The sequence below is a fragment of the Pogona vitticeps genome, chromosome 8 (assembly GCF_051106095.1).
Source record: "Pogona vitticeps strain Pit_001003342236 chromosome 8, PviZW2.1, whole genome shotgun sequence".
In the NCBI taxonomy this organism is placed as follows: domain Eukaryota; kingdom Metazoa; phylum Chordata; class Lepidosauria; order Squamata; family Agamidae; genus Pogona; species Pogona vitticeps.
In genome coordinates this window covers 6,672,282-6,691,558 of record NC_135790.1, presented here as the reverse complement: position 1 = coordinate 6,691,558, position 19,277 = coordinate 6,672,282, and the positions used below count along the sequence as shown (strand labels likewise).

Genomic DNA, 19,277 nt, shown 5'->3' with positions numbered 1-19,277 from the left:
AACACTCTGTGTGCAACATCCTTGCTTTATGAGGAAGTATTGCAGATGTCCTGATACATTTCTTTTTTTCCTTCATGGTTCTAATTTGGGAAGAGGAAAGGGCAAAGGACATTTCCTGCAAGTTGTTAAATTAATCTAGTCCTGTTCCTCTAAACCACTTATGCATATTCCAAGAGAGGTTCTGCACATGCTTTTACTACAGATGGGATCATGATGAATTAAAAAATGCAATGTGTGTAGTGCCTTCTCAAGATCACACAGTACGGTGTAGATATTTATTAATGTGTCTACCCCATCCATTCATTTGCACAAATTGTTTAAAGTGTAATTGTTCTATTTTTCCCCTGCACATCTCATGGTATGTTCTGGGAAGATCTAGCTAGTCACTGGATTTTGTTCTGCATTATTTAAAATGCAGTGCATACGCCGTTGCTAACCATGCAGAAATGTTTTTGTTATCTGAGCAAGGAGCTCACTATGGCACATGTCCTCCTTTTCTGATCCGCACCATAGCCTTCTGAGTTAGATTGAGCTGAGAAAGTGGCAAAGGGGTGCCCAATGCATTTATTTCCTGGCTGTCAGAACTTGGTGGTGGGCAGCTATCTGAGGTGAGACAAGAATCAGGGAAATCTGGTTGCTAGAATTGAAGAGTAAGTTAAGTAAAAACCAAAGGCCCAAAAAAAAAAAAAAAAAAAAAGGAGACAAGATGTTACAACAAGCCAGAAGTCAGGACCAAAGGACGACGACGAGTCTAGGAATGCTGCAGAGCTCAGCCTTCTTCAAACAAGGTTCAGATGGAACAGGAAGCTGTCTGTACCCGGGACATCTGGGGTGGGGAACAAAGTCAGTTTTGAGTGAAGGTGCTTCTCTACAATCACTTGGCATTCAGTAGTCCACCACACATTACAAAGATCCAGCCCATCCTGACAAAAAGATTAGGTTCCAGTGACAGAATCCTTGTGCTTCTATTGACCCTGGTAGTGGTCCTCTTCTCTGGCCTACATGCCAGTGCAATGCATGACTGCCTCATGGCTGATTCTAGTAGGATAAAGGTTGTGCAGCTGGAGTCACAGAGTAGGATTTTGGTACAGTACATACCTTGTAGGCTTCAAGATACATAGCATACCATCACAAGCACAAATGGCTCTTCAGACCCCTTCTGAAATGCCATCATCTCCTAACTTTCTTAGTCAGGGTGAATAAGGTCAGCGACAATAAAGTCAAGCAGAATTATTCATCTCCTGGTCATTAGGTACCGTATTTGCCGGCGTACAAGACAACTTTTTGGCCCTGAAAAACATGTCTCCAAGTGGGGGAGGGTCGTCTTGTACGCCGGGTGCATGTCCAGCAAACCCTCCTTCTCTCCCAGCGAAGTCACTTACCTGGTAGTAATACAGAGGAGAGCAGCTCCTAGCCTGGGAACAGCCTGACTCTAGCGCCGAACAGCTGACTGTGGGGAACAGCAGAGAGGCGGCAGCCATTTTGAGATGCGACCACATGGCTGCTGCCTCTCCAAAATAGCTGCTGCCTCTCTGCTGTTCCTTCTTCCAGCAAACCCTGGCTCTCTCCGAAAAGGAACCAAAAGGGCAAAAGGAACTGTCCCTATGATGCAGCCAAAGCAGAATCACACATGCGGAAGAGGGGGTAGTCTTATACAGCAAGTATATAACAAACTGTACATTCTGAGTGGGAATGTTGGGGGGTGGTCTTATACGCCCAGTCGCCTTATACACTGGCAAATATGGTAGGTGTCCTGGTGTGATATATTCCATCAGGAAACCATGCAGGCCAATATCAGAGTCACATCAAGTATTTGTTTCCTTTGTCCTGACCCTCCTTTTAGCCAGAAAGTAGGTTGTTGGATTAAAGGAGGCTGAAAGGTTGCATCAGCTCAGGACATGTCAAGGATGTAGACATTCCGCTGATGCAAACTTGATCCCACTGTCTCAGACAATGGTGTTTGGTAACCCATGTATGGTTACAAATTGTGTAAGGGCTTTATAACAAATTGAGGTCCCATGGATGGGAATGCTTCCAACCAACTGGGATGGAAGAACACTGTCCAGGAAGTCCATCCGGGGCCTGACAGGAAATTGCTCCAACTGGATCTGAAGCCTCACACTTGTTATGCCTCTTCACAAATCCTTCGGTGTCATATCAGCCTTGGGTCACTGAGTGGAACAGTACCCATAGAGCTTCATTGGAACTGTGCCAGGCCCCCAATATGTGGCTCTGTCCTGCTGCCGTGCCTCAAAACTGTAATGCATAATGGAATGCTTTCTCCTGGGCCGTGAATCTCTTATGTTTCCCCTTGGGTACAGAATCCACCCCAGTTCTTACACTGTGCTAAAAGAGGCTGTTGGAATCTCAAAGTTCCTGGACTCATTTTGACTGGGAACTGCCTGTGCTGCATCCTGTACATATCCAAATGACACACAACGTTGTTTAAAAGTTGAATTTCTGAGTGAATTGCATTTCTTGCCAATGGAACAAACCTTGTTGTTCTTCCTTCAGTAGCCAGAACTTTCTCCGGAGTTGGCAATAGGGAATGTGTGATCCTCCAGATGTTCTTAGACTGCAACTCCCATCAGCCCCAGGCAGCATAAGGAGGTGTGCAATGATGGGAACTGTAGTCCAACAACTTCTGGAGGGCTGGCGTTCCCTTATCCCTGCCTCCTGGAATAAGGAGCTGCTCCTTCGATGCACATCTACAGCACCCAACTCACAGTCCCAGTAATCATGCAGGATTTCTTCCAAGTCTGGAAGATTCAGTGCGCTGCCAAACATCTATGTTCAGCAGTGTATAATGAAATGCCCTCCCCTGGGCCCTGGTTCCATTTATAGAACTGTGTTGTGCTATTTTAAATGGCTTCGGGAAGGAATGCCCTTGTCAGGCAGCCAAAATATCCTTGTGAGGTGTATTAGCACACAGTTCTAGAGCGACGAAGGCATTGGAAAAGGCAAGGGGGTCTCCCCATAGCGCACGTCTTTGTAACACCATTTGCTGCCAAAGGAAACTCCACCATGGCTCCATGACATTCCCATTTGCTAAGCAGTGTAGGGTTAAGTTCTTCTGTATGCCGTTGGGCACTCAAATCAGACAGATCCTTGTAGTGACTTCCATGAGCCTTTCTGTTGTCCCTTTCTAGGTAGGATAGAAACCCTCTGTGTGCCTTAGAGGTATCTCACCTTCCTCACTAGCATTTGATATCATGAAGACAAGGCCACACAAATGGGCCCAGCAAGAACTTAAATAAGAAAAAGGTCATGCAAGTAACGCGCAATGTAGACCACAAACACCATAGTGCTTGAGGAGCCGACTGAAGGATTTTCTGGTATGACAGGCGAGGCGGGACAATGAGATGCTGAACTTTCTGCTATTGCAAAGCCCAATATTTGAAATTACCTTGGGTTAAGAAGACGAAGGCGCTTCCATTTGCTTTGTCTTCTTCTCTGGACAGTGGTGAGGACATGGCAAAGGGGCAGTTTCAACCTTGAGGAGGACACGGGCCAGAACGACTAGCTCTCTTCTCTCCTGGATCTGAGAAGAGCTGAAGTTGACTCCGGGCAGGTTTTCGAATTAAGTACATGTTTGACCATTATTTAACCTTCATTATTGTATAAACTGCACAGTGATTAGAGAGTGTTTAAAGATGAGCTAATCCACATTAACTAATCCACTGTATGCACACTCACAGGGATAATTTCTTGTCTGTTTTATCCTCTCCCTCGCATAATAGGAACCCCCATTAATGTCTCTGGGAAGCTTGCCTGAATGCAGGAAGAGATCACTGCAGGCTTGTGATGGGTTGTTTTTTTCCTCTACCCGTGTTGAAAACAACAATAGTAAATAGGAACATTTCACATCACATCATCACAATTTTGGCAAAACCAGGCTATGTGTTAGTATAACTGAACAGTTTTAAAGGAAAGTACATCAGGAATTACGTATTGTTTCCAGATGTCTAGTCCCAGAAAAAAAAATCCCCTCTCTCTTAGAACCATGAATTTCAACTCTTTTTTTCTCTTTCCGTCACACCATTTACGGGCAGAAGAACTGGCATGGGAGAGCATTGCACCAAAGAGAGAAGGAACCAAATTTCACTGCTGGTCCTGGCAGAAACCCAACCTGACCACCTCAAGCAGTTGCACCAGTCATAGAATCATAGAAAAGTGACGTTGGATGGGGCCTACAAGGCCATCAAGTCCAACCCCCTGCTCAATGTAGGAATACCATCAAAGAATATCTGCCAGGTGATTATCTCTTGGAGCACTTGCTACCTCGTGAGGTATTTGGTTCCATCGTTGTACTGCTCTAACAGTTAGGAAGTTTTCCCTGATATTCAACCAAAATCTGGCTTCCTTTAACTTGAGCCCATTGTTGCGTATCCTGCACTCTGGGAGGACTGAGAACAGCTCCTGCCCCTCCTCTGTAGGACCGCCTTTCAAATATTTGAAAAGTGCTACCCTATCACCCCTCACTCTTCTTTTCTCGCCATATTGCATCCCCACCATTGTTCCAAACCTAGCTTCATTTCCAAGAAATCGGGAGGGGAAATGGTAGTCGCCACCACTGCAAAGAAACGTCTCAGACCTTTCCAGAGAAATGGTCTTCTGAGCCGTTTTGGTCCAACTCTGGCTTGGCAGACGTCTTCCCTCCCCTTGTCCCTAAGAGGAAATTGGATTGGCTGTGTAGACTTCTGTGCAGTCGTTCAGCACACAGAAAAAGTATTTACTGGGAAGTTGTTGTTGTTACATGCCATCAAGCTATCTCCTATGTATGGTATTCATAACCTGATGAACGAGAGATTGCCAGATACTAGGAAACGTTTAAATGAGTGGGTTAATTTAGGGTGTCTTAGTTGAGATTCTTTTGCATAAAGTTATGCCACATAAACCAGTTGGCATCATCGTCCAGCAAAGGGAATGTTTCATTTAAATGTTTAATTTAAATTAATTTAAAGTTTCCTGTCTCCCCCTTTCAAGTCCCAAAGCTCCCTAGGGCCTCCTTTTGCCTTAGAAGAAACATTTGGAGCATTGGGATGCGGGGAGGGCATTTTGGTATAGCCAAAAGTCACCCCTGGATTGCCACCAGTGGCCCTGATCCTGGGGGCCATTTTTAGCTAATAAATTAGAACACTGCTTTTGGATTTTTCTCTAGAAGTCTATACATTTCTGTTGGGCTCTTAAGGAGATGTTCAGATGTTGGACACTCTTCCACCCACACTCTTTAGCTGGGTCTTTTTAAGGAGAAAGGTGGGATAAAAATATTTTAAAGAAATAAATAATTAAATAAATAAATTTCTGACCTGACATTTCTCCTTCCCTCTTTGGGGAAATGCATTCCCCATTAAAATATAGCCATTATTTCTTTTTCTAAACCATTTGTTGCAAATGTTGCTATTATTATCATTATTATACTTAAATTTGCATCCACACGTGCAAATCAACAATGATGCAAATCTGTGTCTTTTGGGTGATACATTTTCTCTTCTTTGGTGATGTATAAGTGACCAGAAGTGGAATTTGCAATTGAATGATAAATGTTTGGACCGAACTAAAGAGCGTGGGTGAATGAAAGAAAAATGATGATGAGGTCAGCCCCACTCAATCAGTGTCTCAGTTGAATGTACATTTAATATATAGAAATTTAGGGGACAGAAGTTTGAATTACCCTACCACTTTTTAAAGGAAAGCTATGAATTTTTTTTTTGTAACAGAGTTGTCTCGAAACACTCATACAGAGCAGCAATATAGCTGGTTGAAACTTGTATTTGGCTGGAGCAAAAAGGTGGAAAGGGGGCCTTTATCTTTGGAAAGCTCAAACCAAGCATTAGTTTTTCTTACTCATAAAAATTGTAAATATATAGAAATGCAGGTACGTTCAGCTTAGGTTCATGGATTCAACTTGTTCCCCTTCTGGTGAGGCATCTTTGCAGAAGAAACAACTTGTAGGTGCTCACATGTGAAGCTTCTTGTTGGATTCAAAACACACAGAGAAAAAACGATGGACCAGAGAGGAGCCTTACAGATCAGAGACTGGGCTGGGATAGATAATTGTTGTTGTTGTTTAGTCGTTTAGTCGTGTCCGACTCTTTGTGACCCCATGGACCAGAAGACGCCAGGCCATCCTGTCTTCCACTGCGACCCGGAGTTGGGTTAAATTCATGTTGGTCACTTCGATGACACTGTCCATCCATCTTAGCTATCTTCTTTAGCTCTTCTCTGGCTGGAAACATTGCAAAGCATATTCCAATCCATCCAACATGTTTAACCCTGACTCTTCAAATTAAAATGATTGACCATCAATCTAGTCAATGGCACTTGGGCAAATTCTAGTCAATGGCACTGGGGCAACAACTAGATGGGCAAATTCTCTGGAAGGGAAGAAGGCATCATCAGGTGTTCCTAAGGCACACAGGGTCAGTATCTGAGGGAGCAGGAAAACGTGCCTCCATGCATCTCCAGTCTTCCCTTGATGGCACTGGAAGGAGTTGCCCTCTGTAAACAGATCTGAGTTGTGTAGTATTTGAGATGTTGGGAAGTTTAGGTCAAAACCAATGGCTTGTGCTAGCCCAGAAGATAAGACTTGTATACACCTCAACACTAGCTGCGGAATGGTCTAAACCTCAGCATATGACCTCAGTACTGGCTGCCCTGCACTAGCTACCAGTCAGTTTGCATATCAGGTTCAAGGTGCTGACTTTGACCTATAAAGCCCTTTGGGACCTCCGTACATGGCTAATCTCCTCCTTTCAAGTGGAGAAGCCGAGAAAGAAACAACAAGAACCTGGGCCTTTTCTGTGGTTGTTCCCCAATTGTGGAAGGAAATTCTCTCCAAAATTTGCTTGGCGCCTTCCTTGGTAGCCTTGAAGAAATCTTTGAAAACTTTTTATAGCCAAGCTTGCTTTTCCATCCATTCCATCTAATAGCCACTGGTTATGCCTTTTTAACACCTCTTGTCCCCGCCTATTTTTAATGTCAATTGATTCTGAATTGCATTTGTTGATTAATTTAATTTACTGTAGTTGATTTTTTGATCTTTTCTTCTGTTGTTTATTCTATTTTATGATGTCATCTCAATTTATTATGTTGGTGTTTTATGATTATCAACTGCGTTTTGTTCTCTGTTGTATACTGCCCAGTATGGACCCAGTCCAGATGGCACGGTATAAAAGTCAAAGGAATGAATGAATGAATGAATGAATGAATGAATGAATGAATGAATGAATGAATGAATGAATGAATGAATGAATATATATAAATAAATAAATAACACCGGTTGCCGAGGAACAGGAATGGGAAGAGGTTGTTACTGTGTCCTATTCCAGTGACTGTGGCTAAGCATCAACTTCTGGTTGAGCACTATGGAAGTAGAATGCTGGTCTTTGGTCTCCACCCTAAGACTCTCCTTATGTTCACATAAGATCTTCACCTATTGTGTGGTCCTTCTGCGCTTGTATGAAGAGATCTAGCTCTCCAGGGAAGTTAGTGTCATCTCTTCCCCCAGCCTCCAATACTAGTAAAGAAAACAGAATGCATGTTGTGCTTTATGACCTTGGGCGAACAAGTGGTACTGATGGATATGCCATCCGAAGGGCATGGGCAGAAGCAGAGGAGGGAGGGGGAAGCATCTAAATGGTTAACAAGGTAATGGTAAGAAATATTGACCTTGATTTGTTTAGCTAAGATGTAAAGATTTCTGAAGGTCAAAGGTTTCCTTGTGTAGTGTTTTGGAGTCTAACTGCGCCTGACCCTCTAACATTAAGCTGCTGTGGCCTGCAGTTTTGAAGAGCAAAGCGAACCAGGGGGAGAAGGAGAAGGGGGGAGAGAACAGGAAATAGAGTGAGGTGTTTCAGGAAGTTGTCAGGAGTTGACTGATTGATTCCAGATGGAAAGGGTCACCCTCTATGACCCAGGAAATACTCACTGGGGGAAAGCAGTTGGCTGGCGAAAGGGGAGGGCCTGGGAGCTGGAGACTATGGTGGAATGTCCGCTTCCTTTAAGAAAAATAAAATGGACTTTTTAACTCTTTGGTATATTAAACATGCTTGGTGGTGGTCTATAGGCAAGAAGAGATCGAGTGGAGTTATGTCTGGATTTTAAAGAAGCTGACTGATATTCAGAATATATAGTGGTTTTTCACTGTAACACTGAAAATTTGTAGACTTGCACTGAAGCAAAACTGGGAGTCAAGGCCTAAGAGAAATGGTGGCTTGAGCTGGAGGTGTAACTCACATTCTGTCTCCAGGGATGCCCAGCCAGGATGTAGCCATACCCTACCATATTCTAGAGAGGTGAACAGCGCTCAGTAAATTCCCCATAGTCATGGATTTGGTTTGTTTAATTCTTCAAGACGAATATTCGAACCATGTTAGACTCCTTTCCAGCATGACAGTGAGACAAGACTGTTGGCAATTTGAGCAAAATGGCTTTGCTCAAAACAACTAATCTTTTCTACGGAGAAGCCAAGGACTGTCCCACACAGGAAGCATAGAAGGGCTAGATGATTGTTCAAAGAGGTTGACCTGTCCAACACTTGGATTGGTAGACAGTCCGTCTGGTATTTCTGATTCTTAAATGTCCATGAAACATAGCAGCAGCCACTGAAGATTTTTTAAAGATAATTACTCCGGGAATGTCCCTACCAGCATGACTACTACATGCCCATTTAGTTCAGTTTCACCAAGAACACATAGATTTCTTTATAATTCAGATGGAAAAAAGTTTGAGATTTTTGAAATTTTGCATGCAGGAGAAAAGGAAGCTGAAGAAGATTTTTCCACCTCTGTCAGTTTGAGCACAAATACACAGTGCCACATTTCTGTATTTCTCAAGGTTTGAACACATGATCTTTAGATCATGTGTTCAGATCTTCTTAGGAGTCCTTCCTGTAGATGAGAGGCCATGAGTGGGTTTGCACCAGTCATGGTGAGCCTGACCTTGCCCACCCATTAAATATGGATGTAGGGTTGTATGTACTTTCTGACCATCATTACAAGAGGCACAATTGTTGATGAAGAAGCAGAATAAGATTATTTTGTACCATCTTCTAAAAGATTATTTTTTCCAGTGTAAGAAGTTTGACTAGAATGTGGACTGTCCAGTGGATGCTGTTTCCCTGTGACATTTAATCAGAGTTTGGAAGTAACACCTTACAACTAATGTAGTTACCTAAAATTACTTTTAAAGAGGTAGCAAGGGTGTAATAAAGTTACATTTCAAAAACAAGGAGATGATTGAAGTTATTTTATAGACGTAATGCATAAAATGTTATAGTTACTTTCAAAGCTTCATTTTAAAAGGCAGTTAAAGTATCTTACATGAATTTTCCTGTTACCGGTCTTAAGAGTTTCTATTTGTTTTCTTTTTTCTTTTAAAAAAAGTAAAGGAAAAAGTATCAAGCAACACGAGATGTAACATGTTAATGACAGTGACATAGCTTTCAGACACTGTAACAGGAATAGATTGCATTTAAAGTAACTTTTCAAGTTCCACTTAACAATCACCAGGACATTAAAGAGAGAAGGACAGAATGTGACTAGTGAAGAGCTTTTGAGCAGGAAAGGCAAAATCTGTCAGCTTCATTCTTTTCTACACTACACATTTTAGACAGCAATCTGTCCATTTGAATAACAAAAAAGTCATTTTCAAAACTGACCTGACTGGTCGAAGACATTGGGCCTCTGTTTAAAGTTGGTTCCCAACTTTTTCAACATACAGCTCCCATGATTTACTGGCCAGTGCCTAGGGCTCCCTTATTTCTTTGGATTCCAATGCACCCCTGGCTCGGTTTGGTGGCGCCTCAGGGTGCCACAGCACACAGTTTGGACACCATTGGTTTAAAGTATGCCATAGGCTTCTGTATATACAAGACCTTGGATGAATTCACCTCAAGATGCATGACCCAAAATGCAACGCATGTGCAGGTTCTATATGGAACTTTCTGGCCCTGTCTGCACATTGTACAGTATTTTGACTTCCATGTGTTGGAGAGTCTGTCTGCCCAGAACGCTCTGTGCAGCTTTTGCAGGTGCTCGGCACAGGATCTGTGCTCTAGAAAAACAAAGGTGCATACCATGGACCCCTGACAACATCAATCAATCAATCAATCAATCAATCAATCAATCAATCAATCAATCAATCAGTCAATCAGTCAATCAATCAATCAATCAATCAATCATTTACGGTCAAAGACCAGCAATATATTACAATTAAAATATAATTTCCATAACCTGAAAAAACATGTGATCAATTATAAAACATTAACTTCCATGTTAACATCTTCTTTTATGACATCTAATAACATAGTAAACAAGCACAGGTAAAACATAGGCCAGAATCCATTATTGTATCATTGAAGGTTCATTGCCATAACGTTAGGCCAGGGCAACCAGTAGCCTCACAAGGACAGGAGGCTACGTTATGATATTACACCACACACAGAGGACCTCAACTGCATGCAGGCCGGATATGTTACATTGCTAAGAATGATGGGCGGGACCTAGCCTCCTTTGTATATCTTTTTGCCTGTGTTTGCCACATTTGCATGTTTATCAAGAGCCTGTCTGGATATTTGACAGCCTGTGAACTGACCCAGAGTTTTCCATGTGCATACATGATTTGATATGGTACAAAAATTTGCACCATTTTTCTTTATGATCCTTCAATGAGATTTTTGTTTTGTTTTGTTCATTAAATTTAGATTATGAATTCATTGTTAGTGATACAGTAGTGCCCCACACAGCGAGGTTAATCCGTTCCGGATTAACCTTCGCTATGTGAAAACTTCGCTAAATGGAACGGGGAAGTTCCAAATGGGCACAAAACTCACCATTTAGCAAAGTTTCCAGGGTCCGACAGCCATTTTCGCGCCCTCGGTAAGCAAGGGGAGGGCGCGAAAACGCTGCACGCAGCCATTTTGGGCATCCAGCGGCCATTTTGAAACCACCGAACAGCTGATCTGCGGGGGTTGCAAAGCGAAGATCGGTAAGCAAAACACTTACCGATCTTCGCTATGCGAGTTTTCCCCATTGGGGCCGACGCTATGCCTCCGCATTAGAAATCCCGAAAACGGGATCACTATGCGGATTCATCATTATACGGTGCACTCGTTAAGCGAGGCACCACTGTATATTGTTACAGATTGCTTTTATATATTGTGGACCACCTTCAGGAAGGCAAGTGCTCTCGACAGCCAGCAATACAAAAATACCTAAACCACGTACTTGCCTCATTGGAGCGATGATAGCTTGCTAATGGGTAGCTCCCACCCCTCCTCTGTATGACAGCCTTTCAAATGCTGTCCTATCTCCCCTCAGTCATCTTCTTTTCTCAAGGCGAAACACGTTCAGTTCCTTCAGTCTTTCCTCATAGGGCTTGGTTTCCAGCCCCCTGATCATCCCTGTTGCCCTCCTCTGAACTTGTTCCAATTTGTCAGCATCCTTCTTGAAGTGCAGTGTCCAGAACTAGACAAAGCACTCAAGATGAGGCCTAAACAGTACCCAATAGAGGGAAACTAGTATATTGTGGGATTTGTAGATTACATATCTGTTAATGCAGCCTAAAATAGCTTTTGCCTTTTTTTTTAGCCACACCTCACTGTTGGCTCATATTCAGCTTGTGGTCTATGATGATCCCAAGATCCTTCTCACTCGTAGTATTGCTCAGCCAGGTATCCATCATCTTGTAACTTTGTATTGGTTTCCTTTTCCTAGGTGCAGTACTCTGCCTTTATCCTTGTTTAATTTCATTCTGTTGTTTTTAGCCCAGTGCTCAAGCCTATCTAGCTCTTGAATTTTGTTTCTGTCTTCCAGTTTATTAGTTATTCCACCCAATTTTGTGTCATCTGCAAAACTGATTAGCATCCCTTGATCCAGGTCATTAATAAAAATGTTGAAGAGCACAGGGTCCAGGACAGAGCCCTTTGGTACCCCACTCATTACCCCCTCCCAGATTGAGAAGGAGCCTTTAAGTTCTTTGTAAACATGTTTTGAGCTTTGGGACAACAGGTGGCAGGACAGAGTGAGGTGTGATCACACAGGGGAATAGTTCTGAATTTGAAGACTCTGTGGCATAGCCCAATGCAAATCTATCTCCCAGCGACCATGCAACATACAGGGAGACGCCCTGCAGGCTGACCCCAATCTATGCCCAAGCTGGATCTTTTGTATCCAGCTGTATGGCTGAATTGTTTTTTTAGGGCCAGTATGGAGCAATTTCCCCACCACAGAAGAAAAGGGGGGAAGTTGTGATTACAAGGGGTGTGATTACATGGGGAAGTAGTTTGAATTGCTTGTGGAGTGGTGCATCTATTTTCTGATGATCATATGATGTACAGGAAATGTGCTGCATCCTGACCGTGATCTGTGCCCACACTGGACCTTTTTGGTCCAGGTGTAGGGCTTCTACATTTGCAGGCCAGGCAAGAGCGATTCCATGGCAGGCAGAAGGGTCATTTTAAGTGAGATTGCTCCCCTTACAGCGACCCCGTCTGGTGTGATCTGGCATGCACCTTTAAAGCTGTCTGATCACACCCACTGCAAGTAAGAAAGAGGTTGCAAGAACCTAGCTTGGCCACTTTTAACTCCAACGGTCACTACTCCTGGCTTTCCCGCTGCCTTACAGTGTTGTTGCCCTACCCATGATCCGCTTCCTGGCCCCGAGAGATTGCCACAGAGTAAAAGCAGCCCCCAACAAAACATAAGCTCCCATTTCTGCCACAAGCAAACAGGCAATCGTCATGGTATGAACACCCAACTATCTATTGGAGGAAATGCTCTAAATGCTCTAGAACACATTTGGAAAGGGATCTCCCTGGCTTCAGCAGCTGATAAACTGTTCCTGGCCCACCGCAGGAAAAAACCTGCTCTCCAGGAGAAATATTTATTTTTATAAATAAATAATGTTCTGCTGACTGGAAGAATGCTCCTTCTCCTCAAGACGAGCTTAATTCATTCCAAAAGGCACTTGTCATCTTGTACGTTTGGGCTGCTCTCGCATTCCTGCCCCCCAAATGTGTGGCTGGTGTGTGCCAAGAGATTCCATCATTGCGGAGCTGGGTGGAGCCGGACTGCCGTTCCAAAGTGAACATTTCCCCCGTGACATCACCGAGCCGAGTCAGATGAACTTCATTATTTTTCTCTTAAACAATGGAAATAAATTTCAGTCTCACATTGCCTGGCCCAGCGAGGGAATAAGGGTGAATTATTCCAGGGCCTGAAATATTTACGAGAAGATTTTAAATTGTAACCAAATGTAAATCAAAAATGTATTATTGTGCATACATACAACACACACAGAGAGAGAGATCCAACCGCACACAAGCAAAGACTATATTATACACGCCCAGTGGGATGGAGGTATATAAACAGTCAACCACATCACATTCTAATATATATTTTACAGCCAGATGTTGATATAGAGAAAGAGAGAGAGAGATACAGAGAGAGCGAGAGAGAAAAGCTTTGTTTCTATGAACCAACAGAAGAAAAGGAGATTGTTCCAAATACAGTGGTGCCTCGCTTGATGATGATAATCTGTTCCAGCAAAATCGCTGTACAGCGAAATCGTCATCAAACGAAAGTAAAAAAACCCATTAGAATGCATTAAAAACTGGTTAATGCGTTCTAATGGAGGAAATACCTCATCGTCCAGCGAAGATCCTCCATAAGGCGGCCATTTTCCGGTGCCTGTAAAGCGAGCAATCAGTCCTAAACACAGCGGGGAGCCATTTTGCACAGCAGGAAGCCATTTTGCGACCCGCCGATCAGCTGTTTCAAAACCATCATTAAGCAAAAAATTGGTTCCCGAAGCAGGGAACCGATTGTCATAAAGCAAATTTTCCCCATTTAAACATCATTTTGTGATCGCAATAGCGATCACAAAAAACTCATCGTAAAGCGGATTCGTCATGGAGCGGGGTAATCGTCAAATGGGGTACCACTGTATTTGTGTGGCAGAGGCCTGGAGGAAATGCATGGTGTCGCTAGCCATCACACATGTAGCCCCAACAGCAGGATGCTTGCTCATTTTCTTACAGTTTTATTCCTTTCATATACAGATAAGACAAGGTCTCTGCCTACATGAGTGGGCAGAGGAGTGTCTCATTTTTATACTGTGTCAAAAGAAGGTTTAATTTGCCCCTCCCATCTGCCTGGCCACTTTAGGCTTTATTACTTCAAGTACTCTCTGCTTTGACCCAGCTCCTTTCCTTGATTTAGAGGGCCAGACTGAGTAGAGATGGTATTGTATCCCCCCCCCCAGCCAGAATGTTTGAATCTGTTCAAAGTGAAAGGCTCCAATTCACATTGAGAATGCAGCTCTGGAGAAGGGTGTATACTCAAGCAGTGTGTGTGTACACACACACAGGTGGGTTTTCAAATGAAAAGATGTGTGATAAGATGGATAACATGTGTTTCGTGTGTAACGTGAAAATACAAGTCATTTAAGAGTACATGACATACGTAATAGGTGTTTGTGTTATGTAATCTGTCTAAAAATTGATGTTCTAACTGAAAAGGTATGTATGATGTAATAGTGTGAGTGAGTGTGCAAGGATGTGTAAATCTGTGATAGTATGTGTGATATTGTGAACATGAGTAAGTTTCCCTGGACCGTACGATCTTTGAGGGAGGCTTTTCTCTTCGTTCCCCCATCTTCACAAACACACATACACCCAGTAAAGACATAAGACAGGGCCTTCTTGGTGACTGCTCCCAATCCACAGAATTCTTTATAACAGGAGGCCAGGCTGGCGTCCTCCTCCTCCTTGACCTTCCACCAGCAGAGAAAGACCTTTCTCCTCAGGCAAACTTTGAATATGTAAATAGTTGTGAAGGAAGGAAGATTTTAATGAGGGCTATTATGTTTTCAGGAAAGACTCTTCTTACTCATGGAGGCTTTTGTGAGATTAGATGTCAGGACTGAAATAGACTGAATAGCCACCTGTTTAGTTAGTTAGTTAGTTAGTTAGTTAGTTAGTTAGTTAGTTAGTTAGTTAGTTTGTTTATTTATTTATTTATTTATTTATTTATTTATTTATTTATTTATTTATTTATTTATTGGATTCCCGCCCATCTTACTCTGGGCGGTTACATGGAAAGGTGCATGGAAGGAGGCCAAAATGCCTGTTTGCAAGGGGGCTTGGGGCCAATCCCCTCAGTCTACCTCACAGGGCTGTTATGAAGATAAAATGGGAGAGGGACCTTCTATGACACCTTGATAACCTTGAATGAAAATAGTTACATGAACACATAGAGACACAATGTCCAGGACTCTTCCACATAAAGGGCGCTCACAGGACGACTTAGGGAGGTGGCTTACACTGAAGGAAGACAGTTGACCCAAAATCATGGAGTAAGATAAGAATTGAACCTTTATCTTCTTAGATCTAGAACCATAGGTCAATCTAGTTACTTCTAGTAGATCTGGCTTCCCTACTTTCTAGAGATCAATGTGCATGTTGATGATCCCTTTGCCATATATCACCATTCCTCCTAGTGTGTGTGTGTGTGTATAGTAAAGAGAGGTTTCTCATTGCCGGTTGCTGGCATTTTCAATAGCATCTTAATGACTTTATGTTTTGAAGGGCTATTCTATTGATTTTTGGAGCGTGATTCTTGTTCTCTGCTGCGCTTAGACAAAACTGTACACAAAGGCCTTGGCTTTAGGAGCCATTGGCTTTATCCATGCAGGTGCAGCATTGCTGATGCTGTCGCTGTCCTTCTCCTGATGGGCATTGGGGCAAGAAGATTGCCCTGCGCATACAAGATTTACATATTGGCCGAAATCTCATCGCATAGCGCGTAGCTGCGGGTTATGTAAGCAGGTGGGAAAATTTACACCACCGTGGAAGTGGCATCCATGAACGACTGCACAAACATTGTGCCATGAATTGTGGAATCAATTGTACGATCAAGTTGCACAATGCAGATTGCCAGGGCAGAACGCCATCCACAGTTCTGCAGACATAACTTTATGTCACACCAGCTTCAACAGGATTTGAGCCACTGAATGCATGAAAAAGGGAGCAGGGCTCTATCTCCTGCCCATCCCCCCATGGACAACAATGCATAACATACATAAATTGCAAACGTATGTTTATATTCCTCTGTAATACTGAGTTCTGGTGGCCCACAGCAACCAATATTTATTTATTTTTTGGATTTCTACCCTGCCCATCTAGACTGAAAGTCTACTCTATGGGTTTTCTATGGGTAGAAAATAGAATTATTCACAAATAAAGAATAAAGTGGCTGCATTTCCAGGGGAACTGTGACATAGGCTATCGAACCTTTTACAAATATTCTATCAAAGTGGAGATCACCCTCTGCAAACACCTGTAGACTGCAGAGTGGTTGCAGTTCAATGCAACTTTAACTGTCATGGTTCCATCCTAGATAATGCTGGGATTTGGTGAGGTACTCAGAATTCTCTGCGGTAGTACTTTAGGAAAATGCACTAAAGTATTTCGGCATAATGCCAGGACTCCATAGGATACAACCATAGCAGTGCAGTGTAGAAGTACTACATTCCTTGGATGAAGCTGCACCAGCTTTTCCCAGAACTGGGCGTGCCTTCATAGAGGACATGGGGAGGGGGCCTCTGAAGTCTTAAGGATTGTTGAGTGCTCCTTCCCTCTGAAAACAGGGCACCTTCCGCCCTCCATTGAGTGGGAGATGGTGGGGGAAGCCAAAAGCAACAGGAGCTTGGTTGCTGACCAACCCTTGGGAACCGTCACATGACTGAAGGTCGCTTAATGGGACAGAGGCCCTTTTCTTAATGCAGGCAGCATTTGGATGTGAGACTTCTCTTCTAGCCTCTGCTTTCTCTTCCACGAACTTTGCAAGGGACTGTGGCTGCAAAAATCTGCGAATTCGGTTTTCTCTCCATTGCTCGTTTTCATAGATTTAAGCTTAGATAAAAGCTACACCGGGAGACAGTTTGTAATTTTAAGCTTGACTTTGTCTCAAACGTTGAGTTTTGGTGTTTTTCAAAAAAGCTCGCCTTAAGATTGCCGTGGTTATTTTGCATATCATTTTGTATGCATGCATTTTACACACAGCTTTGCTTAAAATACATATTTTTATAAGTAGTGTCCTTATTATAATGAATTTTTAATTTCGTTTGCTAACATACCTATTTTATTGCACTTCCCCTAAAACCCCCAGTTTTAACTAACTAAATAAATAAATGAAATCCAGGATAAAATTCTAAAAAAGTATAGACCCCAGAGAATAACTGAATTTGGGTCTGAAACTGAAAAAAAAAATAGGAACAATAACAAACTTCTTCCCTGTGAACAACTCTCAGTCTTAATTTTGCTGTGTTACTATCAATCCTGTCTGTGTTCTTGCCTGTGCTTTATTTTAGTTTTCAACTTCATTCTTCCCTTTCAGCATGGAAATTCACACATATTTTCACGTTCCGTAATTCATACATTTATTTATGCACATCTTATCATGTGCACATTTTGTACATATTTTCCCCTATTGATGGAAATGTGTTTGTGTGTGTCTTACTGGTTTCCATTCATTTGAACGTGATCTACATTTTTAAAAAAGTAGCAATGGTCAATGCATAGCAATGGTCAGAATTCTCAACAGTTTCTGAAGGCATAAAATTTTAACGAGAATATTGAGATGACTCAAATTCTTTTCATTCTCTTCATGAGATCCTTGTATGCATAAGGGATCTATGTATGGAATTTACATTCACAGGACTTCAAGCCTGGGTCCACTCACCCTATTTAAACTCACCCTTTGTATAATGCTAGGAAGAGCATGTGACTTTTTTTGATCATAACCTAAATGTAGGTCTCTTTTCAGCCATTGGCTTATTATGCTACCAAAGTACTAGGGTTTAGGACTCAGCGCTAAGTGGAATTAATGCAAGAGAGAAAGGTTTCATCCACATGAAGGTGGGGGAGGGATAATCCTCGGAGGGCAGAATTTCATTTTGCCAAAACAGAATGGGGGTTTAAACTCGGCCGAATAATTAACACCTCCAACATGGATCATGCAAAAGTAATTTATGTGGCTTTCCCTTTCTTGCCGTTCTAATATCCAGGTGGTGTTATCAACAACAGTGAATGTTGATGGGCATGTCTTGGCGGTATCTGACAATATGTTTGTTCATAACAACTCAAAACATGGAAGGAGGGCGAGAAGACTTGACCCGTCTGAAGGTATGGCCCTTTAACTCACAGCGAGGTGGAGACCATCGTGAAATGTGTTACACAATCATACAGGAGGAAATGAAGCAATGTCTATGTCTAAATAAAATCATCTACACTTGTATAAGGAGTCCCAATCTTCTCACACCTGTTCTGATTTATTTCCTATCCCTATTTCATCCCTGTTTTAATTGTTGTTGTTTTTTTTGAGGGGGGAATAATTGAAATTTGGCATATTTTAAGACACTTAGAAACATAGCATTGGGTGTACATCAAAGGCCATCTAGACCAGTGGTTTCCAAGTTTTTTCGAGTCATGATTTAAAATAGCAAAGGAAGTTGTGACCTCCACCAAGTTTGCATAAAAGGGTATTTTTAATGGTATAAAGTCATCCCTTTCTCCGCCCAAAGGGCCTGTTTCTCATGCATGCACAGACATGCTAACCTTAATATCCCACTCTGAAAGATCAAGGAAGAAATTGTGGAACAAGAGCTACAAATCATACAAGGTGATCCATGACTCCCCAGAAAACACTTTCTAGACTAATTTCTTATCAATGAAGGATACCGACTTCTATACATGCAGCAGAATACGCTGTGATGGTATTTATACCCCTCCAGATCTCCATGAAGATTCTATTTGTTACTTGTGTTTCCTGTGAATGGGGAACTACAAATGGTAAAATTAGCTGGTTGGACAGAAGAATGCCAGCAATAGTCCACATAACTGGACACCCTGCCTTATTTTTATTTTTTTACTTCCCTCTTTATTTTGTCCAGCTGCCAAGAGAAAAACAATTTGGTTTTCTAAGGCCACTCAGAAGATAGTGAGTGAAGGACTTTAACAGGACAATGGGTACAGTTGTCTTTGAGTCCTTCCTGAATGGGCAATGCAGGGAGCCTTCTCTTCTACACTTTTAGCCCTTTCTCTGTCCCCCTTTCCCCTTCCTGTGACCTGTATCTGAAATGAGTGTTGCTGCAACCACAGACTTACAAAGTGACTTTACAGCAGGAAAGGCAAGTAAGGTTCATGTCTAAGGTAGGGAATATTCTCTCTTTGCTGGAAATTCAGCTACTACCTTCATTTTTATTTCACTTTCCCC

At 42.4% G+C, this 19,277-nt stretch overlaps 1 protein-coding gene across 2 annotated transcripts in view; it reads left to right on the top strand.

Moving 5' to 3' along the window:
• Window positions 1-19,277, top strand: part of EBF2 (EBF transcription factor 2) — a 267,672-nt gene that overhangs the window by 200,270 nt on the left and 48,125 nt on the right. For both annotated transcript variants that reach the window (XM_072978815.2, XM_078379733.1), the window contains exon 8: window positions 18,070-18,187. In XM_072978815.2, the coding sequence (XP_072834916.1) occupies window positions 18,070-18,187 (118 nt within the window). The remainder of the gene's footprint in view (window positions 1-18,069; window positions 18,188-19,277) is intronic.